The sequence below is a fragment of the Toxorhynchites rutilus genome, chromosome 3, assembly GCF_029784135.1.
Source record: "Toxorhynchites rutilus septentrionalis strain SRP chromosome 3, ASM2978413v1, whole genome shotgun sequence".
Classification (NCBI taxonomy): Eukaryota; Metazoa; Arthropoda; class Insecta; order Diptera; family Culicidae; genus Toxorhynchites; species Toxorhynchites rutilus.
Genome location: NC_073746.1, coordinates 204,237,131 through 204,264,518, shown reverse-complemented (window position 1 = coordinate 204,264,518; position 27,388 = coordinate 204,237,131). Strand labels below are relative to the sequence as shown.

The following is a 27,388-nucleotide window of genomic DNA, read 5'->3' as shown; positions in this document are numbered from 1 at the left end:
CAAGCACGCAAGCCACTTGTTCGCCGCAATCTAGGTTAAGGTTCTTGCTGTCTATTACCGCTGGTTCTCCGAGTTCCGAGTTCACTGTTTGATCTCCAGTTTCGTAGATGGAATCCTCCGTTGTGATGAATCAGCCGTACTTCTGCCGAAACCTTCACCGCTTGCGTTTCGGTGCCGAAACTGTCAAGGTAATCGTCGACATAGTGGCTCTTTAAAATTCCTTCGACAGCTCTTGGGTATTGCTTGATGTGTTCCTGGGCATTCACGTTTTTGACGTACTGCGCCGAAGCAGGTGAGCACGTAGCACCGAACGTCGCAACGTCCATCAGGTAGATTTGGACCGGCCCATCCGTAGTATCGCTCCACAGAAAGCGTAATGAGTTTTTGTCATCCTGTATTATACCCAATTGGTGGAACATTTGTTCTATGTCTGCACTAACAGCAATATAGTACAGACGAAAGCGGAAAAGTACAGCGGGTAAGAGGGTAAGCTGGTCCGGTCCTTTCAGCAGTACACTGTTCAGTGATACACCGGAGGCCTTCGCCGCTGCATCCCAGATGAGTCGCACCTTTCCAGGTTTGTTTGGGTTCGTAACTGCTCCCAATGGTAAAAACCAAGCTTTCCTGGGGTTCGCATTCTCCAATTCGGCCGGCGTCGCTCTATGTGCATAACCCTTTTCTACGTACTCTTTTATTTGACGACTGATATTCTCACGTAGAGCTGGGTTGCGGTCCATCCTTCGTTGTAGACACTGATGCCTTTGCAATGCCATACCGTAGCTGTCAGGTAACTCTATTTCTTCTTCCGTCCACAGTAAACCTGTTTCGTAGTGTCGGCCGATACGCTTCGTCGTTTTTTCCAGCATTTCTTGAGCTCGCTGTTCTTCCGCGCTGAGACAGTCCCCAAGCTGCCTTACTCCACTCTCCTCCACAGCAAAGAACTGTTTAACAGCTTCGTGTAGCTCGTCGTCCCTGTTGCAGCCGCAGATATGGAAGCTGAATCCTTCGTTGACCTGTGAACCTTGACGTCCGTAGACACACCATCCTAATCGCGTTTTGGCAGCGATCGGTCCGGATCCATCTCCCTCTCTCGTCTTCAACGGCACTGCCAGCTTCAGGTTGTCTAACCCGATCAGAATTGCTGGTCTAGCGTTATGGTAGCTTTGAATCGACAACTGCCTCAGGTGAGCAAACCTCTTTGTTGCCCTCTCTACATCGAAGGATTGCATCGGTAAGTCCAAATTCTGTACCGTGCGGGCATTCACTAATTGGTAACGACGCTGTGGTTCCAATCCCGAAAAAGTAATCGTCACCGTCTTTGAATTCATCTCTACTCTTGACGTATTTCCGGTCCACCTCAGACAAAGTGGTTGCGAGTCTCCTGCTATGCCAAGCTGCGCTACCAGACCGCCCTCGACAAGGGTTAATGATGACCCCTCGTCCAAAAAAGCAAAGGTGTTGACCTGGCCCGACTTCCCGTACAACGTCACGGGTAAGATCCGGAACAAAACACCGGAATCCTGGGGCCGATGGGTATTGATATTCGCTAATTGCGTTACTGGTGTCGTTACTTTCCCGTGCAGCAATGGATGGTGTTTGAACTGACAACCGTTTACGTTGCACTTGCTGCTAATACGGCATGCTCTTTTGCCGTGTCCATACAGACAAATTTGACACAAGGTTAGTGCCCTAACCCGTCGCCATCGATCATCGATTGAGAGCGCTCTAAACGCTTGGCACTCGCGAAGCTTGTGACCTTCTTTCTCGCAATGTAAACACCTACTGGTCTTAAGCTGGGTTGTCGTTTTAGTGGCTGTCTCGTCGGCCTTATGTGAATTGACGTACACTTTCGATTTCTCTCTTGCGGTGTTCTTTCGTGGGTCCGATTCATACAGCACTACGCTTGAAGCGTCTTGCATCACCCCAGTCATATAGTCACTGAAGGTTTTAAAATCAACTACAGCACGTCCTCGCTTGTAGCCGGCCCACATCAATTTCTGATCCGCAGGCAACTTTCCGACGAGTTCCTGTAGTAGGGTAGGATTCGCCAAATGCGCTCTCTCGTTAGCTGCTTCAATATGATCGCACAGCTCTTGAACGACCATCCCGTATTCGATAAGAGCCTCCAGCTTATCTCCTCGAGGGGCGGGCATAGCTCTAACTTTCTGCAGCAAAGCGTTGATAAGCAACTCTGGTCGCCCATATCTCATGCGTAGAGTCTCTATCACCTGCGGTACTGCTGCCGGAAATACAAGACGACTTCGAACGCTCTCCAGTGCACGGCCTCTCAGGCATCTTTGGAGCCGAACCATGTTCTTCCCGTGAGTGTAACCGCATGTCGTCGTCGTATACTCAAAATTGGAGATAAATATCGGCCATTCGGCTGGATCGCCTGAGAACGTCGGAAGATCACGCGCCAAAGATTGACGTGATGTAAGTTGTCGTGGAGTAGGTATCGACTCTCCCTCGTCCTGGTTCCAATCTGGTGGTGGTTCTTCCCAAGAGCTCGGAGGTTTATTAGTCGAAGACTGCTACATCAGAAACTGCTGCGTGGGTGGAGTTTGCGCTTGAAGCGGCTGTAAAGGAGACTGATACGTTGACTGCTGCATCGGTGCAAATTGTGCTTCAGGCTGGATCGTCGACTGCTGCGTTTGCGGGTACTGCGCTGGGGGCTGCTGTATAGGGAGATAGTTCAGTGGATGCTGCTGCATCGGAGGTTGCTGTATATGGGATTGTCGCATAGGTAAATCCTGAACTGAATACTGCATCATCGGATGACACTGCACCTGTGGATACTGCGCTGGTGGTTGCTGCACATGTGGATACTGCACTGGAGATCGTTGTACCTGATAAGGTTGCCACGGAGTGGACTGTACCGGAATCTGCTGCGCTGGAATCTTCTGCACCGAAGCAGGCTGCCTTGGAACCTGCATTACCGGTAGATGCTGAGACGACTGATGCTGCGTTGAATTCTGCGGCATCGGCGGAAATTGCACCCGGAGACACTGCATTTGAGGATTCTGCAGAGAAATTAGCTGAAGTGGAGGTACTAACGACTGAGTGGAAGATTGCTGCGCTAACGATGGCAGCGTAGGTTGCTGCACTGATGGCTGCATCACTGAAGACTGAACCGAAGGCGGAGTCATTGATGGTTGCATCGTAGGCTGCTGCATTGCAAGCTGTTTTTCTGACGACTCTGGTATGGGGGGCAATTGAGTTGATACGAAGGAGGAAGTATTGATTGAGAGATATTGCTTTCTTTCGCTTGATCGGTTTGATTTTCAGAGGCATGACACTTACCAAGTGATACGTTAGGATTAGGGTTAGAAGGTAATACGCTAGGAGACGGCACACCAAGTGATTTTGCGCTCTGTCGCGGCAGTCCGTCTTCGCCAGTTGTACCTTCGGTAGTCAGTCCTCCTGTTGGAGGCATTATTGACGAACGATGTACGGTTGAATGCATCGCTTCCATTGCCATCCGGCACAATTCCAATTGTCGCTGTAAGTGAGTCATGTGAGGGACGGTTGGTTCCGACTGCGCTAAACACTGCTCCAATCTGGCTCGCAAGTCACGGACCAGATTCATAGTCTCTCGCCGATCCACGTTATCTTCTATCGTAGGTACTAGTAGGTGGCTTAGATCTTCGGTAGTGTCGAATGTTAGGATGGTTCGATCTCGAAGAGGGGAACTATGGTGAGGGATGTTAACGTCGGGAAAATTCCTCGACAATACCTCCTACTGTCGCATCGGAATTCAAATCAGTGGATTGAAGATTATGCTGCTGGATCTCCGAAGCTGCTGGCATTTGATTTCCGCCTGTCGCGCTAGATTGTGGATTCGCGCTATTTTCAATCCAATCGTTCACTCTTCCGATGCTGTCCGCTCGACTCACTCGACTCACTCGGCTCCTTCTCTCTTCCTCAGCGGCGATCGAAACTTCCAGTAGTTCCTTTTGCTCCTTCAAGAACTTCTTTTCCAGTCCAATCTCCGCTCGTTGTTTCTCCAACTCCTGGCGTTCCCGCAATCTGGCCATGCTATCCGTTAAGTGCGATGATGACCGACTAGCGACACTGGCTCTCGACGATGCACGGGAGTGAGGTTTACATCGAATGCATATCCATGCACGATCGGCGATCGAATCGGCGACTCCAGCACAGCTGAAGTGCCACCAAGTATCGCATGCGTCACATTGGACCATATTTTCCGCATCTTCTGGTCTGGTGCATCCAGCACATCCAACCTTTGGTCCGGAATTTGATGGGTTGCTTATCATGAAATTTTTAAGTTTGTTACGACAGCAAAGAAAGGCAAAGCACTGATTCCTGTAGCGAGTTTTATTCAACTGCTTCAAAATTTCAGTGGCCCGTTCAATAGGTTGGCCTTTCAATTCACCGTCGAATTTTAGGTTAAATCTAGATCCTTATCTAGTTCGTAAGTAGGTTTAGAACTAGATTATAAGTTTTTATCAAATTTCACCTGAATGCTACTATACTTTATTTTTCTGACTATTTCACTACACGTTAGTTCTCCAGCTTATCATTGGAACGGTAGAACCGGTTGAGACAGGGTGGCCAGCTCGACGGTACCGTCAACAGCGCTATATCGCTTTTTCAAGAGTTGGAAAAAGACTTTGTTCTCCAAAGATGTCTCAAATAACTGGGACTACAACATTGTCGTTTCCTCGTCAGCACACGCTCGTAAGTTGGCAGCGCATGTGGAGCGAAGATGAGTTCGGTCGTTGGTTACATACGATTATCCCTAAGGTCTCGACGAGTGCATGGTTCAAGAGATTGAATGTAGGTCGTGATTTCATTCGCGTGATATCTCGGCTTATGTCCAATCACTACAACCTAAACGCGCATCTCTATCGCATTGGGCTCGCAGCAAACAATCTTTGTGATTGTGGCGATGGCTACCACGACATCGAGCATATTGTCTGGTCGTGTATCCGGTTTCATGCTGCTCGCTCTCTGCTCTCTAGAGCACTGAGAGCACAAGGCAGACAATCGGATATCCCCGTCCGGGATATCTTAGGTAGCCGTGATCCTGATCTTCTGCTTCATCTATACCTGTTCCTCAGAAACGCCGATGTCAACGTTTAATGATGTTTCCTTCGTTGTGTTCCCGTTTCATATCCCTCCTATCCGATCGATAAACTTTTACTTAGTCGCGGCAATACATACACACACTCTTTACAGATACACGGGCCAAAGGTTGTGCAGTCCACTGATCATTCAACAAGAGCCAAAGGTTGTACCGCTCATGACAACTCTACACGAACTGATGATTGCGCCGGCTAGTGACCATTCTATCCTGGATTCCTCGAGTCGAGAAAGACGCACCACGCTAGATATGAGGTACAGACTAGGGGGGCGTTGCTGATTAATGGTCAGCTGCATCCCAATAGGAAGTATCCCGTGTCGGGCACACGTACAGAGTATTGGAGACAGCAACATCCCAATTACGAAAACACATGTAATACTAACCTCGAGCCAACCGCAAGTAATCGGTTACATATTACTAACATAGATAATAAGAAAAATTGTCAAAGTATTGGACTCCCGGCCCCGTGAGGCTAACGCCATATGAGCCTTGATAAAAATATATATTTTGGAAAAAAAAAAACATTGTCGAACTATATTTATCTCTATCTATAAAGATAAGAAAGTTAGATTTTTTATTTCATCGACAATTTTGGTCACCCTATTTTTGATAGCATAAAAATGGGCGCTCTATCATATCAAGATGAATAGAAAGTATTACCAAGACGGGTCTATGGTACTAGGTGAGGCCGTTTTGTCACTAAGTTGGTTAGGGGAGCGGTATATGAAAACAGCACGGAAGAAAGTAGAAGGGGAATTATTTGCTTGTAGCGTGAAAGAGACAGACTCACTGAAACTGAAAGTGAAAGAGATCACGAGCGAGCTTCGGCCAAGGGATTGCTAAGATGGCCGCCTTTCAGTAGCCAGCATAGAAAATCATGAGCATAGAAATCATAACCTAAAATTCAAAATGAAGTGCTCCGCGCGATTCTTCGGCTGTGATTTGAATTGCAAATCGTCAAGAAAGCTTCCGGATGGGTATCCAAACATCGCTTGCCAAAAAAAAACTATCCAACGTAATCAAATATTAACATATAACTCCAAACATTAAACAATACGTGAGCCCCCTAAGCGCGAGCCCTGTTTTATGCTGCCTACGCTCAATTTGCATTGGATGGGATAGGGTTGCCAGAGCCCCGGCTTCGGCAATAGCGTTTTGTGTTTTGTTTACAAACAAAACACAGTAGACTTCCAAGATGGCTGAAGAGTGGTTTTAGCAAGTTGACCCACCTTAGTATATACTTCTAGGCGCCTTGAGTATTACTAAGGTGAGTCCGTATCGCCAGTAAAGGCTGATTTAGACGATGCCAGTCAGCGCTCTAGTTGAAGTATCCAGTGAATAGAGAACAGACACTCTGTTCAAGTTAGAGGCCAATTACTTGTTCGATACTGGTACAAGTAACTTGGACAGAGTGTCTGTTCTCTGTTCACTGGATACCTCAACTAGAGCGCTGATTGGCATCGTCTAAATCAGACTTAAGTTAGCAAGGGGAGTGGTACGTAGCGAAGCGTGTAAGAGGGGAATGTGTACAAAAAATGCGGGAGGGAGACAGATGATACATGTGTGCATACAAACTGTCAGAACCGTTGAAATTCCGGAGTATTTCGAAACGAATAAAACATAATTCTCGCAATTCTTTCTTCTGTATTTTTATGGTGATGAGCATGCGAACGGCTGTAAGTAATACGGAGACATTTGTCAAGAAATTGGATTATTGAAATGGTATTGGGCCTGATTCTCTTGCGCGAATGGAATGTGACAGCAATGAACTCCTCAAAGTCACATGACCCTAGTCACCGTATCGCCGAAGGCGATTGCCCATACGTGAGAGGTTCATTTTGGAGTAAAATAACCAATGAATGTCAAATGGTGCAGTGTTCATTGAAATATATGTCCAAGCTTGTGTTTTTTTTGCAAAGGCTCTATGCATTCAATGTGTTTCATGAATATATATTTTTTTGATTTTGAAAATTTTCATTCCTTGTTACAAACATGTACAGGAAATAATTTCGTTTATCTTTATAAATGTTTTCCTTTCATTATAATTGATGAAAAATAATATCACTGGGATAAGAAGATAAAAAAATATATATTTTCAAATCTGTTATTGCCGTTTTTGCATAGTCCCTTTGCATTAATATGAGTGTATGTTATTTCAATTGTTTTGATTTCGTATCCGTGTTTTGATTCCGTATTCGTGTGTTGACTTAGTGCCCGGTGCTGATTCCGTAATAATTACGCTAAAAGGTTGGTGGAAGGTTGACTATTCTTCATAACATTGCAGTGAACATTAATGTTATAGTCGCCTTACATAAAAGCCATCAAGGTAAGATATATTTATTATCGCATTTAAATAAATTTAAAAGCTGAAATTCATCCATAGACAATGAGCCGATAAAATGATAAACCTGTCAAGGATCTTGTAATTCTACTGTACAAAACTGCACTGTTATTGTCTGGATTCTCACTGGATGAGTCAGGTGTGCACGCATCTCGCATCTATCTTATGGTCAAGCTGGGTCTTAGAATCGATAAGGACGAAGCTGTGAGCACAAATGGTACTCCAGCCGCAACTACTGGTGAAGATGCTCCTCCACTAGAGGATGACACCGAGGATGCCTCACACATGGAAGAAGATGATTAAGGGGGTATTCTAGTCTAGAAATCTGAAAAAATTGAAATTTTATTTTTACCATATTTTTACCATTTATACCCATGTTTTTGACTTGTCCGAGGTTCATGCCATAGCGACATCTTTACTGATTCAGAATCTGTTCGATTTTTTTGTTTCAGATAACCAGAAGGACTGGAATCGTGTACGCCATGGCACAACTTTTTTTTGAACACCCTCACTTCACCAGCATGTAACTATTCTAATTATGAATATTTTTTTTCCGTCCTATTTTTGTTTTATTGTTGAAAGATAGATAAACGAATAATGATATAATGGATAGTAAAAATATTCTTTGTTTTATTTTTACGGAGTTCGAAAAAACGTCCGAAATTCGTGTCTCTACACTAGAATACCCCCTTAAACATATACGATTTTTAACTACTTAAGTAGCTTTTTGTAATTTTTGAAAGTCTGATTTGTGTTTTTGGAGTAAGGAAACGGTATGCTGAATTGAGTTTCTCGTATCAGTTAGGGTCAACTATTGTAAATTTACATTTTAATTTTTGTACCGCGTTATAGCGGCTGCAGAAGATGTATATTCTTGTCATTCGTAATAGCATACTTGGTATGTTGAGCCGACTACTTGTTAACAATAAATATAAATTATTTAAAAAAGCACAGTTTAACTGGATTGCATTCGAAACTGCCTGTTTTTGTCCGAAAATTTTCACAATGTAGATAATGACTACATCTTTGAATCTGGAGCAGCAATTGCCCGTTTGGAACTACGAATGATTATCGTTCAAATCCTTTGGAAACAATCATACTATCATCTGTTTTAAGTCAAATATGCGCCGTATTGTTCGATGACTTGTTCCCAACGAGATGCCAACTTCATAATACCCCTGTTATAGAAGCTCGCTTCCTTATTGGCAAAAAACTCGGATAGTCAATTTTCACAGGCCTCTTTTGTGGCTAACTTCTGACTACCTAGCTCGTTCGCCATGGACAAAAACAAGTGGTAGTCACTTGGTGCAAGGTCCGGACTATACGGCGGATGCAAAAGAACCTCCCATCCGAGCTCCCGGAGCTTCTGGCGCGTCACCAAAGAAGTGTGTGGCCTGGCGTTGTCCTGATGGAAGACAATGCGGCCTCTGTTTATCAAAGATGGCCTCTTCTTCATGAGTGCTACCTTCAAGCGGTTCAGTTGTTGACAGTACAGGTCCGAATTGAGCGTTTGGCCATAGGGAAGCAGCTCATAATAGATTATTCCTTGACAATCCCTCCAAACACACAGCAGAACCTTCCTGGCCGTTAATGAGGGCTTGGCCACCGTCTGAGCCGCTTCAGCGGGCTTCGACCACGACCGTTTGCGCTTCACGTTGTCGTAAGTAACCCACTTTTTATTGCCAGTCCATCCGCTTCAAAAACGAGTCGATTTTGTTGCGATTCAGCAGCGATTCACATGCGTCGATACGGTCAAAGATGTTTTTTTTTGCGTCAACGTGTGTGGCACCCATACATCGAGCTTCTTTGTGAATCCAAGCTTCTTCAAATGGTTAATAACGGTTTGATGACTTATCCCCAGCTCTTGGCCGATACTACGGCTGCTACCATGCCGGTATTTCTCGGCTAATTCAGCGATTTTGTCGCAATTTTCGACGACAGGCCTTCCGGAGCGTGGCGCATCTTCGACGACCTCTACACCAGAACGAAAACGTTGAAACCATCGTTGTGCGGTGGAAATGGAAACTGTATCGGGTCCATAAACTGCACAAATTTTATTGGCAGCTTGAGATGCATTTTTGTCTTTGTCATAGTAGTACTGTAAAATATGTCGGATTTTCTCTTTATTTTGCTCCATATTTGCGACACTATAACTCACGAACGACTTAACCAAACAAAAGTCAAAAGTCATAATATAGTCAAGGACTATATTATAGCGCGCAAAAATACCTTTCCAACAAGCTATAGTATGACCCGATACAATGAATACAACTAGAACTACGTGCTTACAACGACACCTCGCGGAAATACCGCAGGACTTTTTTGACAGCCTAATATTTCTTTTATTTGTTAAATTGCTCACTTGTTCTGTTATTTCCACTGTTGATGTCCCAGGACAATTCTGGCTAAATTTGCCGTCTAATGGTATATATAATAAAATATATAATGAGAACGATTCTGCATAATATGCATTTAAAAGCTCTTAATAAACGTTACATTTTTCGTAGATAAGGGCAAAATACTGTGGAGGGTACCTAGACCCCGCAGGTTCCGCTGGTGACACAGTCTTTTAACCCCTTGGGCTATTCATTCTTTGGCACGGATACCTTGAGTGTTGATGTTTCGTGCTTTAGAAGTTTAGAACTATGTTTTGGCTTCAATGCTGCTCATTTCCGGGCTTTCGACCGAGAATGATTCCAGACCAGATCGAGACCCTCTACAGGCTGAGGAAAGAATCTGATACACGAATCGGACATCTCTTACGCAGGCTGACGAAGCGGTGCTCAGTCTTGCTTCCACCACTCGGTGAACGCTCCGCATGCACCCATAATGCATTCGCTCGTATGGGACCACCAAAACCCAGATGGGTAAAACTTTTGCAACGCACTGACAGTGGTTCAAATTCTTGTGGAAACGAGGGTACATTGTTAAGCAAGCAGAATGCGTCGAAGAAGTCAGTCGACAAGTCCGATGAGAAGTGTTTCCGTTGAAATAAGGTTGGACACTTTGCATCGGAGTGTCAGAAGCGAGCGAGAAGAAAGAGGAGCAAAGTACCCAGATTGAAGCTGTCGGCCTGATTCTGCGTGGCGTGTGAGGTGAGATGACAATTGTCACGTATGTGTGGTAACAAAATCTTGTACGAATATTGTTTTTGAAGACAATTATAGTGAAAAGTTTCAGTAATGATGTTGGAAATGTATAGACAAAGGGTTAAATAAAAGTCGGAAAAAAGTGTTCTAAGTGATTAAATAATATGATGTGAACATTTTCATTCAAATTTGAAAACTGGCTTCGTGTCTTCTAATATGATAGGTATTACACTAACGAGATAGGGACCCAAACTATGGTCCCTAATTGAAAGTCTCCACCAGACGTCGACACTATTCCTTTTTCATCGCTAATTCACGCTTTGTCCAAAAAACGTTTTGAAACGACACCTAAACAATCAGTTGATAGATATTTGACAAAGTAAAAACTATGTTCGAATTCGCAAATCAAATTAGTAAAGTAAACTTTTATTCATACGGATTCAAGTAAATACTCGATCGATCGTTCAAAGTTTTACACAGGGAAGCGTATCAAGTCTACATCAATGGTATCCAGAATGGGATAAAGGAAAATCCGAAATCTTTTTGGAAGTTTGTGAATAGCAGACGAAACAACAACGGAATTCCGGAGGTTATAACCTATGGTAACCGATCTTCGACTTGCGGACAGGAGACAGTCGAGCTCTTTGCGGAATACTTCAAGAGCGTTTATCAGGACTACAACCCAAGTACAGTCAACAATTCGATCTTCATGACCGCTGACTTGTTGGAGTTGTCGCATCGGGAAGTGAAACAAGACTTGTCGGATCTAGACTCGGGTAAGTCAGCAGGACCAGACAGACTCCCCGCAAAATATTTAAAGGAATTCAAGGATGAACTTGTTGAACCCCTGACTACCTTATTCAATTCTTCACTTTCGTCCGGTTACTTCCCGCCGTTGTGAAAAATTTCCCATATTACTCCAATCCATAAGAAGGGCCCTCGCTCGGATGCTGAAAACTACCGGGGCGTTGCAATCCAGTCGACAATCCATTCCCACCTTTACGAACGTATTGCCGACCGTGTTTCACCAACACTGTCTGACTGTCATCTGCTTCAGCAGGATTTGCACAATTTTGAGAGGTTCGTCGAGAACAATGGATTGAGCGTAAACCCCAACAAATGCTCCGTTATGACCTTTACGAGGAGAGTTCAGCCAATAAGCTTCGACTATAGACTGGGAGGTTCGAATCTACAACAAGTAGAGAATGTTCGTGACTTAGGCGTGACGATGGATCGATCTCTTTCGTTCAATTGCCACATAGAGCGTATTGTCAAAGAAGCGCTGAAACTACTTGCACTCACTCGTCGATTCGGGCAGGACTTTACCGATCCGCACGCAATCCTGAAAATTTACACCTGCCTTGTACGATCCAAATTCGATTCTGCGAGTGTGGTGTGGCGACCGCAGTACGATCTACATATTCAAAGACTTGAAAATGTTCAAAAGAAGTTCTTGAAATTTGCGCTAAGAAATCTGGGATGGAGAGAAGAACCCCGGCCGCCATATAAAGATCTCTGCTGTTTGGGAGATCTGGATACCATTAGCAGCCGGCACAAAATTACAGACGTAACTTTTTTTTGCAACGTACTGAACGGACGGATCAAAAGCCCGCGTCTCTACGACAGGATTCGTTTTAACACCAGCCCCGTTTCTCTTCGTCGACGGAAGATGTTTGACCCACCCCTGAGGAACAGAAATTACACCCAGCATGAACCGACAGCCAGATTTATGCGTGAGTTCAACGTGCTGCAAAATGTTGTTTCTGTAAATATGACATCAGAAGAAATTCGAAGAAGATTAAGATTATATTTTAGAGACCAACTGAATGTATAAGTTCTAAGTTTGTATGTTTTATGTTTTCTGTATTCACGTTTAATTTTAAGAAGGCTAACGGGCTTACAGCCTATAGTCCAAATAAACAAATTAAAACTTGGAAAGTTTACTTTACTTGGAAACGGGCAGAATAAGTAAATACTTTTTTTTTATTCATACGTCCTAATGTCTACAAAACTTGTCAGCTTCGTTGATCATTTGGAACCAATAATGTGTTGTCATTATTTTAAAGAGCATGCAGCAGGAATAAAAGGTTATGACAAAAATAAAATGTGTGCAAATTCGTGAACATATGTGCGAATGTGGCATCTCTGATCTGATTTGGCAATCAGCAAAATGAACACCTTGTCACTTGCAGTTCATCCTCTCTTTTACATAAAATAAACCTCTCACGGCATCCGATACGACTGTAGGAATAGAGGGCCTGATCACGAACGTCACTTCACGGTGAAAACGAAGTGAATTGTATTCAACTTTATTACGGCTGCCACCGCGTGTATAGAATCCGGAAGAGTTCGTGATAACTTTGATTAACTCGGTGTTATTATGAATACCACAATTCTGTCATGTCACGGAGAAAATCAAGTATATTTGTCACTTGTGTTTTAGGTGGTGAAAGCTAGTCACGCGGAATAAAGTTTAATTTCGTATTTATTTAACTTTTTTACTAACATTTTGAATCTTGTCTTGCTTTTTAGGACAGAAAAGATAAACAAACAGCAATTTATCCGTCTGATGGCATTTTTGGTACGGAATTCTGACGTATCCAAAGGACATAAATTTGTTTATTTGTATTTGGTAAATGCGCTATGACATGTAATTAAGGACTAAAAATGTAGTTCCCGTAGGCCCATTGAAGCATGGCGAGAGGTCTTCTTCCGATTGTCTTGAATGGATAGAAATTTTTTGTTTTTATTCTTAGGATAAGCCTAACAGAGAGTTGCAACACCATAAAATGGCAATGGAGCCACTTAATAATCTCTTTTTTTTTTTTTTTGGCAGACTTATCTCACTTCTTAACTAGGCGAACCTAGCCAGAATTTTCACCTGCCCCCGGGCTTCTGAATGCCAAAGGGGGACTAGGCTCTGCAGAATGCACGTATCTGCATGCTCGTGCTGTTTTAGTCCTGACCGAGGAATTGTCGGACAATCGCGCAGGTGCTAAGGATGACCGACTTTTGGATGCCGGCCAATTCCTTCTCGATGTTCAACACCTTTAGCGCTTCCAGAAGTGTCTTCGGGATAATTCCAGTTCCAGAGAGAACGACTGGAACAATTCTTGGGACCTCCCTTAGCCCCCACAGTTCCTTGAGCTCCACGGCCAATGGTCGGTACTTGCAGATTTTGCGACCGTGGGTCTCCTCCAGATTCTGGTTCAGTGGAATAGCGACATCGATGATGGTGACTTTGCGGTCGCTCTTGTCGTAAACCATTATATCTGGGCGGTTGTGGTGGATCGAGAGGTCGGTCAGAACAGTGCGATCCCAGTACAGCTTGAAACGGTCATTTTCCAGGACAGGTGCAGGCAGGTACCGGTAGTTTGGTACGTTGTCTTCCAGTAGAGCACATTGGAGCGCCAGTTGTCGATGAACAATACGGGCCACGTTGTTGTGGCGCTCGGTGTAGGCTGCGTTGGCCAAAACGGGACAGCCTCCCATAATGTGCTCTATGTTTTCACCTGGTTGATGGCACATCCGGCAAATGTCATCAACGTTTTGATGCCAGACGTACCACCTGCAGTTTCTCGTCGGCATTATCCTGTCCTGGATGGCTATCATGTCGGCTTCTACTACTGAAGAGAGTTCACCACGCGTTAGCCACAGATTAGATGCGGCCTTGTCGACGTGTGGCCGGTCCAGTTGATGGGGGTGGGCACCATGCACTGCCTTCTGCTTCCAAGCTGCAATCTTCTCCTCCACTGTCTGCAGATTGCAGTTGAGTTGGTACTCCGCTTGCGCCAAGTGCAGAGCGCTGTATCCTCTGTCGGCGGCGCAGACAGCCCGGTATAGCGCGTTTTGGTTGGCGCGTTCTGCGAAGTACTCGCGCAGTTGTCGTACCTGGGCAACACACAGTGCAGAAATGTCGACGATTCCAAGTCCCCCTTCTTTGCGTGGTAGTGAAACTCTCTCCAGTGCCGATTGAGGATGGTGCATTCCGGCCTCTTTGAATGCTTTCCTCATCCTCCTCTCAAGGTCCTCTAGGTCAGTTTTGCTCCATTTGACTACACCAAAACTGAAGGTCAGCAGGGGAACCGCGAATGTGTTGATCGCGCGTACCTTGTTCCCCGCGTTGAGGAAAATCCTCAGGACACAGTTCACTCGACTCAAGAACTTGTCTCGCAGCTCCGTCTTGATGTCGGAGTGGCGAATCCCGGTGAGCTGTCGGAATCCAAGATATTTATAGGATTCGCCACGAACCATGTCTCTTATAAACTCGCCGTCATAGACCTCGTAGCCTCCGGATTCGGTAAGTTGTCCTTTCAGCAGGTGGACACAGCGACACTTGTCGAGGCCGAACTCCATACAGATGTCCCTGCTTATGTCTTCGACAACCCGGATAGCTACACCTAGACGCTGACGTGAATCAGCGTAGACCTTGAGATCGTCCATGTAGAAGGTATGGGTCACTTCTTCGTGGGCGCCGTCGCCATACCTTATTTTATAGCCATGACCGTTCTATTGAGCGTCCTACTGAGGGGATTCAGTGCCAGACAAAACCAAAGCGGGCTGAAAGAGTCGCCTTGGAATATCCCCCTCTTTATCTGCAGCGTTCTAGACTGCAACACATTTTCCCCATCACTAAGGTGCAGAGACGTGCTCCACTGCCTCATCGCATGCTGCAGGAACCTAACGACGACGGGATCAATTTTGTAGAGCTCCAATACCCGGACGAGAAACGAGTGAGGTATGGAGTCATAAGCCTTCCTGTAATCGATGTAGGCCATACTTAGGTTCCGCTGGTTATATACCGCCTGGCCGACTATGGCTGCGTCGATGATGGCCTGGTCTTTGCAGCCATGCGTATTTTTCCTGCATCCTTTCTGCTCTTCTGCGATGATGTGATGCTGTTCGCAGTGAGCAGAAACTTTGGCGGTAATTATGCTGCTCAGTATTTTGTACAGACTCGATAGGCACGTTATCGGCCTGTACTTTGATGGGTTCAATGTGTTGCTGTCTTTCGGGAGGAGGAATGTGACGCCACGGGTGGCGAATTCAGGGAGGTTGTGTGGGTCGTGTAGCACCTTGTTGAAGCACTCAGCTATCTTTTGACGTGCGACGGTCAGCTTCTTGTGCCAGAAGTTCTGAACACCATCGGGGCCCGGTGCTGCCCAGTTCCTCAGGTACCGCGAGGCTTCGCGGACATCGTTCTCTTCGACGATGATAGCTGGCATCTCTCCAATTTCACCACAACTCTCCTCCTCCCGTCTTAACCACATTTGCCCGTCGCGATGTTCTACTGGGGTCTCCCAAATACCAGCCCAGAAGTTCGTCACATCGCTAATATCTGGCAAACCTTCGCGGTAGTCGGGCTTCTCGTCGCTAATGTGGTCGTAGAACGCTTTTTCGTTATCTCTGAACATCCGATTTTGTTCCTGGCGCTTTGCAGAGTCAGAGTAACGTTTCAGCCGTTTAGTTAGGACGCTCAATTGCTGTACCAGTGTGTCGAGTTTTTCCGTCAGCTGGTGAGCTCCCAGCTGGCGAAGTTCAGTAGGCCGCACGATCACAGCAACTTGGCGACATAATTTCGCCGATCTGCTGCCTCTTTTGTACGCCATCAGTCTTCCAATTGCGGCGCGCTTGTTTAGGATCCGTTGCTCCAATCTCCTTCGCCATGGAGGCTCACGCCTTTCACGGAGATGTTGGAGCAGTCCGCCTCTTGGCCTAATACGGTATCCTAAACTTTTGGCGGTCGCCACAGCAGCACAGTAAACTTTCAGTTGCAGCTCCTCCATGTTCTCAGCATCAACCAAGTGCAGCGGAAGAACGTGCTCGTTCATGAGCTTTACTGCACATGTCAGCCTGCGGGAATGCTGCAACTTCGGGATCCTGGGGCGCGACAATGGGTCTGTGTCGCGGAACTGTGAGATCGCCTCGTCGTAGTGGAAGACCAGATCGCGTAGTAGTTGTTGATCTGGCTGTGGGTCTTCCGGCTCAGGGGGTTGTAGTACTGTGGCCTCCACTGGTGCTGATTCGCGTGCCCCACTCGCGAATGAATTGCTCAGCCGTACTGAACTTCGTCTCGACACATCGCTTGCTCTGTTGTTCCTGGAGCTTATTTCTCTCTGCACCTGCTGCTTGATCTCGTCGATTTGCGTTTGGGAGAGCATGTTGTTGCGTACTATCGCTCTACGCCTCGCGTTCATCGCGTTCTGATCAAGCCTCCCGACGAACTCTGGATACGCTTCCTCGAACATTGTTAGTATTCGAGGGCGACCGCTCATGTCCGTCTCCAAAGCAGTGCAGGTGTAATAGGCGCGGATCACGAATTCATTCATTTCGTGTGTCCACATGATCCGGCGCCTAGTGGTACCCACAAGTGTGGACGACTGTCGTCTGGCAGTCGCAACACGTCTCGTAGGCGCAGCGTTTCTTGGGTGATGTCGATGGCTGCTGTTTCCGTGTGGCGGTAGCTCTTCGGGTTGAACCCGGCTGGTGGCCCGCTCTTGCACATCGCCCTCCAGCCGCTGGCCGCTCGCTCTTACGCCCGTTCCAGGACCAGCTCCAGTTCGGGGACCCTCCTCGGGTGATCGCATTCTAATTACTCTTCGTGAACGTAGCTCCATTTTCTGGGTGTATCTCCTTTGCCCGGGAGACAGCGGGTTGGCAAGGCCTCCATGACCCGGGAGGCCTTCCCCGGGAGAGATATAGCGCTCTGACTCGCTCGCACCCCCTCACTTAGCCACTTTCGACACCCGTTCTCGGAGCCAAGACCAGGTGTGTGTTTCCAGTTCACGCCCGATCTAAAAATGTCGTCATATGATCTTCGTGGAGGCGTGAGATAGGAACATTTGAGACCAACAGGCAGGCTCCTACCCTATGTTGATCCCCATTTTTTTTTTTTTTTTTTTTTTCCATTCTATTTTAAAATATTATTTACATTTAAATTAATTTTCGCATCTTGAAAAGAATGCAAGTTCGCCTACATCGATTCTATCGTTCATTGAATTTACATAGGAGATGTATAATATAAATATTTTCAGTATTTGACTTCGTTTGGTAGGTCCGATGTTTGGCAGCGCTGGTTTAATCAATTCTTCGAAAGACAGGAGTTGCCATCCTTCTAGTATGTCAGTTATCTTCCGTTGTACGTAAGCCCATGCACCTACTACGCGGGGGCAGCTACTGAATTTATGTTGTAGTGTTTCTACTGCAGCATTACAATGTAAGCAGCCTTCACCGTCTGCTCGTTGAATGGTTCTCATCAGTTTTCTGTGCTCTATCTTTTCGTTTATAAACAAATATAAGTTGCTCCGCTGGCATGATGATAGCTGTTTCGTCGCAATGTTCTTCCATATTCGTTTCCAATTCGCTTCCGGATTTCTCCTTTCAATACGAGGCGTTTCAGTTCGCTCCAAGAAAAAGCGGTGTATTAGATCGCTCGTGGGATGTACTCTAACAAGTGGGGGGAGAAGGGGGATTTGTTGGGAAAGGATTTTGAGGCAGGGAAGGTCTGCGGGAGGAGGAGTAGCTTGGTTCAGAAGGGATTGATAATAGGGAAGGGAACCACTTGCTTGCATGTGACGATTTACCAATAGCGCTTTGCATTTTATGCCTGGTAGATGCAGTTTCAATCCACCAGCTTCTTTGTCACGCGCCAGTTGCTCCATTGGAACTCGCGCCGGTATTCCGCGCCACAGGAAGGAGCCCATGATCGCCGCTAATTTCGCTGTGTGGATACAATACGTTGGCAGGATTGATGCCACATACCATATCTTTGCGGTAATGAAGGTGTTCAGTAAAATAATTTTTTGTTGTAAATTTAGATTTCTCAACGAGTGTAACCACACCTGCTGAGCAAATTTCGATACAAGTGCGTTCCAATTTATGTTTACCATTTCCCGGATCAAGTTGGTAAAAATCACACCCAGGATCTTCACCTTTTCTGCTGTGACCAGCCACGGAACATTCAATGGATTCTCATCTATGAGCCCGACGTTTATTGCAACAGTTTTTAGCCTGTTGAGTTTTGCTCCCGCAGCGTGCTCGAAATCATTAAATAGATCATTGATACTCTCTATTGTATTTGTATTGGTTACAATCACAGATATGTCATCTGCATAGGCCACAACAAGATCGGAACCGAGTTGTCGCTCTAGTTGTTTCAGAAACGGGTGGAGGTATAGGACGAAGAGCAGCATCGACATCGGATCTCCTTGCCGAACCGAGCGTTCGATGCGGATGCGCTCCGAGAGGTGTCCGTTCACTAGTAACCGAGAGAAAGATCGCTCGGCAATTCGAACTAATAAGCTTACGAAAGCTGGGTTTATTCCTAGCTGCCGCTTAGTTTGGTGAAGGTAAGAAAGGGATACCCGATCGAACGCATGGTCGAGATCGTAGCTAATCAGCTTCCCTTTTTGCTTGCTCGCTTTCAGCTGTGCGATTCTATCTTTCAGAGAAAGAGTGGCTTCAAAGATTGAGTGCCCGTCGTTAGAGCACTTTTGTGCATCGCTCAGTACTTGATGAGTCTGTATTACACGCTCGAGGCGAGACTTCAGGATTCTGCTCAAGATTTTGAAGTCCGCATTCAAAAGGCTGATTGGTCGATATCCTCGTGCAGTGTTTTCTGCTCCTCTCTTTCGTACTAACACGATTATACCGTTCGCGAACTCAGACGGCATCTCCGATACTAGGGCCTCGTTTAACACAAGGTTCAACTCTCGGTGGATGACGTCAAATGTGCGTTGATAAAATTCGATGGGTAACCCATCACTCCCCGCCGCTTTCTTCTTAGCTGATGTTCGAATTGCTGACCAAATTTCTGCTGTTGTTATCTCAGCCATGCAAGCTTCGTTCGACTCGTCATTTATTGGTATCACCCTCTCGCATTGGAATGGATACCGAGATGTGTCCTCTACCTCTGTCGCTGTGTACAATCTCGTGAAATACCGAAGCAGATGGTTCTCGATCGCTTCGGAAGTGTTTAGAGTTTCGTCGTTTTCGCCACGCATTTCTGTGATAATGTTTTTTTTCCTACGTCTCTCACCCAGCTGAAATGTACTGATGTTTTCTCCAGCAATAATGGTGTCGTTGATGCGCATGAAATTTTGAGAGAAACTGCGCGAGCATTTGTGCCTTAACACGGTTTATTGTGGTTAGCATCGCAGGATTCTGGAAATACCCATCATACGCTTGCTTTAATTGCGTGTATAGTCGTTGATGTTCCGCGTAAAATACGCTGTACGTTTCTCGGGATTTCCATCGAAAAAAGGACTGATTTTTTTTCTTAGCAAATGATAGCCACCACTTGAGCCAGTTTGGGTAGTTTTGCCTCTGTCTTGTAACATATTGCCATGAGATTTGGAATTCATCTATGTTCTCTGCTGTTAAAACATGTGGACGTAGCGACCAGTATGCGCGACCAGGTGCGCGTCCGAGACTTGGGAGGCATATACGAGCAGTTAGCGCTTTATGATTTGTAAACGAGCACACGTGTGTTGCTGCATTTCGCAGATGCCTGCAAAGTCCATGGGTGACGTAGATGCGATCGAGCCGAGAGACAGAGTTGTGCGTTATATATGTGGGGGCAGGAGTCGTGGGATACAATTTCACCCAAATGTCGCTGAGTTGGAGCTGCTGTATGGTGGATTGGAGGGCGGGGCTGTTGTTGTAGCCTGTCGAGTCACATGTGCGCAGCACACAGTTGAAGTCGCCAGCGAGAATTATATTGTCGGTATTATGCCGTAGATAAAAATAAATTGTGTCATTAAAGAAACGCTCTCGTTCGGCGCGCATTGCTGTGCCCGATGGTACGTCGTGTTTTCGACGCGAAGAGCAATCAGTCGGCCGTCCAAACTTTTTTCGATATGGGAGAAACGTATGTACTCTTTTAGTGCTATTGCCGTCCCTCTCCTTGACTGATCAACGTTTATGACGACATTGTAGCCAGGAATAAGCAGCTGCTCGTTCTCTACCTCTTGCAAGAACACGATGTCAAGATCCATCGTTCTGCAGAAGGTTTTGAGGGCATTGATCTTCGTTTCGTTGGTAATATTGTTTATGTTTATAGTGGCGACGTTGTAACTGGCGATATGAGTCATTATATATTGACCTGTTCCCGCTCGTCGTCGCTTTCGTCCCGGCGCTTCTTGCATTGCCGGCGTGTTCTCGAGCGTGTGATTGAAATTGCCGCTTCGTCTGTTTCGTTCCCATCGGATTTTCCACTAGCAGGAGGTTGTTGACCAGAAGTGCTGGGCATTGACCTGCTATCCGATGGTTGTTTCGAATCCGATATGGGTATGATGGGAATAGTGAGAGGAGGAAATTGTGTTACCGAGTGCGTATCGATCGGTTTACTTGTCTGTACAGGCATCGGCTGTTGTTGCTGTTTCTGCTTTTTCGACGGCGGGAATCGCAATGCTGACGTATTTTGACTCGGTTTCGCTATTTTTTGGACTGGCGGCTTCGCAATCGGCTTTGCCGTTGCTGCTGCGGGCTGTTTCGTAGCATCGGCGTACGATTTTTGCACTAGCAGCTTTTTGTTCTGCACACAGGACGCTCCGACATGGATGAATTCCCGGCAGTGTCGACATGTTTGACGCTGTCCAAAATAAGACAGCAATGTTAATTCGCCATCAATGAAATTAGAAAGAATGACCATTACTCAATCAATCGATTCATTATTATGATTATGTATAATATTGATTTTTTGACATTTTAAGTATAAAATAGTAACTGTAAAGTTTTTCCAACATTGCAGAAGAGGTTTTTGTAATTCAAACATTCGCAATTGGTGGACAAGACCCGAATCAGGACGGTAGTTGTAACGAATAAGGTCATTGTTTTTTATGTCTTTTTACGTAATAGATATTTCCAACGATATTGTTTTGAAGACATTCTTTGAATGAAAGAGTATTAAAAAGTGATAATGAGTTTCAAACAAGGAAAAAATGAGTCTATCATTGCAAAGCATTCACAAGATCTTCTTCTTCTTCTTCAATGGCACTAACGTTCCTAGAGGAACTTCGCCGTCTCAACGTAGTATTACTTGCGTCATTTTTATTAGTACTTAGTTGAGATGTCTATGCCAAATAACACGCCTTGAATGCATTCTGAGTGGCAAGCTCTAGAATACGCGTGATCACAGTGCAAGTCGGAGGAAATTTCTTTGACGAAAAATTCCCCCGACCAGAACGGGAATCGAACCCGAACACCCGGCATGTTAGTTATGACGCTAACCACTCGGCCAAGGAAGCACCCCAGCATTCACAAGATACTGTTTTTAAATTCTTCTCTATTTATTTTTCCATAATTTTGATATCCGTCTAAAGGAAATTTGAATCACTTTCTGCTTTTGGCAAATTCCCTGAAACCCATCAGATATTTTATATGAAGATTAGGCTTCTGACCGATGCTGCTGACCAGTTTCAGTTTAAATAATCAAATCAAACTTCATGTCCCGTATATCAAATTACAGAAAATCAAAATCCCATATAAGAGTAGCTCAGATTATACTAATCGTGAGGTGGATAAATTCGGGTTTTCTATGAGTTAGAGAAGGAATTATTATTCAACAAAATTGTAGGAATGGTTCTTATAACATGATTCTAACCTTGACCTATACTAAATGCTTCTCAATATTCAAACGAGTAAGACAGAGCTAAGAAAAAGAATATGCGAGATGTTCATTATTATACATAATAGTCATGTTTTACCTCTAGAGTAATTTATAGAAGGGAAAATAAAATTACATTCCCATATGTTCAACAACTACATTATTCACGAGCAACCAGCGTTGAACCAGCGTTTGATTCAGCAAACTAACGCACCAAACAAATGAATTATGGGATGAGTCCGAATAGATATGGCATTGAAATACCGAATCATCGAGGTATAATTTCAAACTTTTCGTTCTAAAACATACGCTTAATTAAATGGAATATTAAATCATACACTGTATTAATTTGACCTACATAACGTTCAAACGTTCGAAATTATGCAGCCGACAGTCTTCAGAAAACAAACGCAGCGCTGCGCTTGAGTTTAATTTTCATCAGCGCGCACTCAAAGAACACTTGTATTCTCTCCTGGTGCGAAGCGCACAAAATTCATAAGCACGACAGCACAAAATGTACCCGGCGCAGAACTCAGATACTAAACATTTCTTCTCACTTGTGTGATGCGCGTCTCATTCTATATATACACACACGCATACACATCAAATTCTAGCGCTCGCTTTGTCTTCGTTCGTTCTAAACAAAGCATAAAAACAACAGCGCCCCCCCATTTGAACCGTATAGGGTAAATGCTCTTGGTTTGTCCAGTCGAAAATATGATCATGGTTTGCCCACTTTTTTGAATGCTCTAATTCAGCGCTCCTGTGTCAAATAAGGCCTTCGAATGTTTCGAAACATATAAATGAAATTGCCTTTTACATGATTTATAGTAGTTTGATAGTATATTTTTACGAAATCACATGTTTTAAAGGATTATAAATTCCCCTAAAGCCCCTCATTCGAGCTAACTTTTAATAGATCACCAGATGATTATTTGGCACGTATTCAGACCTTTTCTGGATTACAACACTTATAGATATTGTAAACATCATGCTTGCTCGCCATTTGTATCGGATTTACATAGCTAAACCATTAAATTAACGCATTTTGATGAACTCAATTCTGATCATGAGTTGTCCAATTCAATAATGTTGTTTTGTCCACATGATTTCTATGGCAACCGCTTGGCGCGCTGCAGTTTGTTTATGTTTGTTTATGGTGTGCTTCGCGTATAACAGAAGTATGGTTTTTCTGTGTTGATTGTGTTGAGATGAACACTTCTAAATGCCCAAGAAAAGGCAATATTCTGAAGAAAGCCTAAATTATGAATGAATCAATATGATGACAGTAAACTCAAGCAATGATAAATGCAACATCTAATTGTGAATTCGAATGTTTTCATTCAAAAATGGAGATTTCTAAAACCGGACAAACCATGATCATTTTTTTGGGCAAACCATGATCAGAGGTGGTTAAACCATGATCATAATTCTTCTTTAAGGAAAATCGTTGAAAAACATAAAAATTTGAATAATTTCAACACCTTATGGTAGTATTAGCAACTAGAGACTTGGGGCTTTTCAACAAACCCAAACTCGTATCGATTATGTGTGATTTTCATGAAGAAAAATCGATTTGCATTTACTAGTTGCGTAAAAACACCCCAAAATTGGACAAACCAAGATCATTTACCCTACGCTTGTGTGAAGAAAAATATGTCAACAGAGAAAGCAATCCAGATTCAAGCGCGCAGCACGGCGCGTAAGCACGGCGCATGTTTCAGCGTAAAACTCAGCGCAAATTTCAGCTTAACACTGGGTGCAAATCTCTGCGTAAGAACGGTGATGACAACCAAACATTTAGGCCAGGCGCAAATTGAGACGCGTATAGCGCGAGTAACCTGCCACGATATAGCGCCTGTTTTGTGACTAAAGAAGACAGATAGAACGGCGCAAATTGGCCAGATGACGCGAGAGTGTGAAGCGCTCGTGAGACACGACTCGCGTGACGCTGTGGCTGAACCACAGTTTCTCGTGCTGGTCGTACTGGTTGGGTGATTGTGTTAGTAAATAAATATATCGCGCAAATCTGTGTGAATCAGACGTTGTATGCGAGTGGCAGGTTATTTACACCAAACTGCGACTGAATATGCGCTCCACCACGCTACGTTTGTGGCACGTATGAGTCGTGTTGCTAGTCTCGTGTTCGTTTATGAGCGCTATACGCTTTTCAATTTGCGCCTTGCCTTAATCTGTGTTTCGGAGCGTGCTCATTCGCCAGAGCGCAGGTGTGCGCAAGGAGTGGGAGCTCAACTGGGTACAAAAATCTTGTTGCGCATCAGCACCGAGTTGCATTCTGAAGACTGGCAGCCGACATAACGTTCAAACGCCCGAAATTATGCAACCGACATGTCTCTTATAAACGCGAATGAACTCTTTCACTTCACGGAGTTTATTTTTACACGCAACTGTCCGTGACAATGATAAAAAAAAAAGATTAAGTGATGAGTTAATAGAGGCGAATGAACTGCAAAGTTTAAAGCCTCTTAAAAACAAAGAAAGAAAGAAAGATGAGTTAAGAAGAGTGATGTTCGTGATCAGGCCCAGAGTGAAGAGAACTGCGTGATGGTGATATGACAATTGTCATCTCACCTCACACGCCGCGTAGAATCAGGCTGTGTGAAGCGATATGAGTGATGTGCTGTGCGTGCCTGATCTTGCGATCAATCTAGGTTTGGTAATGTCCTAAAACATTGAAAACAATTTAAGTTTTTATTTTAAATTTTATTTTATTCGATTCAATGTATTTTTACCACAGTTACAGATTATTGTCTTAGCTTTAGTCCGATTTTCTTCTTATAAAAGGGATTAATAGGACTAGGCATGAGATTAGGTTTCAGCGCTCCTTTCGATGGCTTTTTACTAGAATCGTATGGCAATTGGGGTGAACTCTTGACCTGTTGCATGTGCTGATGAAAGTCTTGCGATACGTTCTTATTGAGAGCAATTTTCACACGTTTTTTTCCCGATTCATCTGTAGGCGTTGCATCTAAAATTCGTTTCAAAGATTTTTCCTTATTTTTGGGTGTTGCGAATGGATTTTTCACCATCGTTGTACTCGACAGGGAAGTATTCAACTCCGACTCCTTCGCTATTTCCATAAGCTTAGCCTTTCTTGATGGAATAAACAACTCAACTTCACCATCTTGAAGGGGTTTAGACCATTCATCCTTAACTTCGAACAATCCCTTAGATACGTCCTTCTTCACAGGATTGGTTTTCGTCTCGGTGGCATTTGCATCCTTAGCTACTACTATAACATGTTTCTTTTTTTCTAATGCTACTGTTGAACTTTCTTTCGTCGCCTTAGGTGGTAACTTGTTCCGTTTGATGGCTTCCAATTTTTTCTCTCTTTTTAACCTGAGTTGTTTTAATTTTTCTTCCTTCAATTGCATTCGGGAAGCCTTTTTCTTCTTTTTACTTTTTTGTGCTTCCGGTTCCCGTTCTTCACTTGACTTGTTTGAATCTTCACGACTTAATGTTTCCGGCTCACTTTTGGACTCGGGCTTCAATTGTTGAGATTTGAGCTCAAACTTGTGTTTTCGTTGTTTTTTCTTCTTATTACTTGTTTCATCTCCGACGAGTTCCGTTTGATACTTTTCCAATTCTTTTACCTTCTCGTCAATATCCACGTCGTAGTCCTTTTTAGATGTACTCTCCACAGTTTGAATTCCAAGTGGAAAAACACCATTGGCAAATTTCTTATATTGTTTTACCAACATTTTCATGTATTTTTTACCTTTGGAAGTAACGAACGACTTGAAACGGTTTTCTTCGAATATTTCGACGATTTTCAATGGATCGAACTTGATTTCATTGATGACAACATCTACCTGTCCAGCACGAGGATCATACACCTTTTCGGTTTCCTCTTCCACGGCTTCCTCGGAAACGTCACTACTATACTCATAATTTACATCAAACTCAACATCATTGATATTGTTAGTTGCGAAGCTAGTTTTCTTCCACAGATCAAACTTCTCCTGGAAATCTTGGCCCAGCTCGGACTGATATAACAAAGAGTGGAATATACTAGAAATAATGTGTTTAATCAAACGCACATCATTCGTACCGAGTAAACGTATGGCATAAGACCGGACAATTCGGTGAATGATTGCAGGGTCAATGATTGCATTGCTTACTTTTGCAATTTCTTCCAAAAACAAATCATCGAAATGTTTGGTCAAGCCGAAAGGACATTTGCTGGGATTCAAAACGGTGCACTCAACCTGCTGCATAAGGCTTTCAACGATATGTTCTGGCCAATTTTCCTCGTGCAACACTTGTAACATTTGCCGGGTACAACGACGTACAAGCTGCAAAAAAACAGGTCAAACCCTGAATTTACATAAAAAGGATTGAGCATACCATCATAAATTTGTCGATTCTCCATGTGTCGATTCCAAACCATTCTGCGGACATTGTTTCCAGAAACGCAGCGAAGAATTGCACCGATACCTCCGCACCATCGAAACATTTCAGTAAGGAAGCAATCTCTTCAGCCAGATTTTCCTGGACCAGTGGTTTGTCCGACATCCACATGCAATAGAACAACCCTTTCCAAAGTCGTAGAAAATCCGAGTTGCTGAAGGCTACAATAATTGCGAATTGTAGATAGAAACAGAAAAACAATCGATTTTCATCCTACCAAATGTACTACGACTTCGTGTGGCTAACCATGTTTTGAGATTTTTCAAAACTTTTCTTCGGAGTTTTACATCATTACCCGCCAGAGTTTTGACAAATTTTAATTCCTTTGCGATCAAAATACACTTGTCTTCAACATTAGACTCCATAGCCGCCTGTAATCGTATTCTTCCGGTGGAACTATCCATGCCGTTGCCCGGTTTTACAGCACGTGCCACTTCTACGTTTGTTTTAACCACCATCTTTATTGAAAATATTTACACTACTGTCACGGCATGGAATATTATCTGTCAAGGAATTAATGACAGAAATTGAGATATTTACGAACCAATATCCATAGTGCTAGGTGGGGTACTATTGGGAGTACATTTGCATTGGCAAACGAAAAAAAAAGTTGAATAGTATTCAATATAAAATTTATTTTTCATAAAAATAACTTACTTAAAAATAAAAACTTAAAAATAACTAACCTGATATCATTTTAAGCCAAAATATCTAGAAAAATATAAACTGGTTTGAAGATTCATTTTGGTACTTTCGTATTAGCGTCACCGGAGCCGAAATACAATAGATAGCATTTTTATTGTTCGCACTGGCATTCA

General features: G+C 44.1%; 3 protein-coding genes across 4 annotated transcripts; all 3 read right to left on the bottom strand.

Annotated features, from left to right (window-relative positions):
• Positions 1-35: 35 nt before the first annotated feature.
• Positions 36-2,312, bottom strand: LOC129773865 (uncharacterized). The gene has a single exon (XM_055777524.1). The coding sequence runs from the start codon at positions 2,310-2,312 to the stop codon at positions 36-38; it is 2,277 nt and encodes a 758-aa protein (XP_055633499.1).
• A 219-nt stretch (positions 2,313-2,531) lies between these two features.
• LOC129773864 (histone acetyltransferase KAT6A-like) lies at positions 2,532-4,199 on the bottom strand. The gene is made up of 3 exons (XM_055777523.1): positions 3,734-4,199; positions 3,301-3,675; positions 2,532-3,196 (listed from the first exon to the last, which is right to left on the bottom strand). Exons 1-3 carry the CDS (start codon positions 4,197-4,199, stop codon positions 2,532-2,534), a joined length of 1,506 nt encoding a protein of 501 aa, XP_055633498.1.
• A 20,676-nt stretch (positions 4,200-24,875) lies between these two features.
• Positions 24,876-27,052, bottom strand: LOC129776452 (ribosomal RNA processing protein 1 homolog). 2 transcript variants are annotated; one of them, XM_055782108.1, is made up of 4 exons: positions 26,788-27,052; positions 26,508-26,731; positions 26,282-26,455; positions 24,876-26,146 (listed from the first exon to the last, which is right to left on the bottom strand). In XM_055782108.1, the coding sequence occupies exons 1-4, from the start codon at positions 27,026-27,028 to the stop codon at positions 24,905-24,907; spliced, it is 1,881 nt and encodes a 626-aa protein (XP_055638083.1). In that variant the 5' UTR covers positions 27,029-27,052; the 3' UTR covers positions 24,876-24,904. The 2 variants fall into 2 exon arrangements, with proteins under 2 accessions (XP_055638083.1, XP_055638082.1); XM_055782107.1 differs by having other exon boundaries at positions 24,876-26,455.
• Positions 27,053-27,388: the final 336 nt, after the last annotated feature.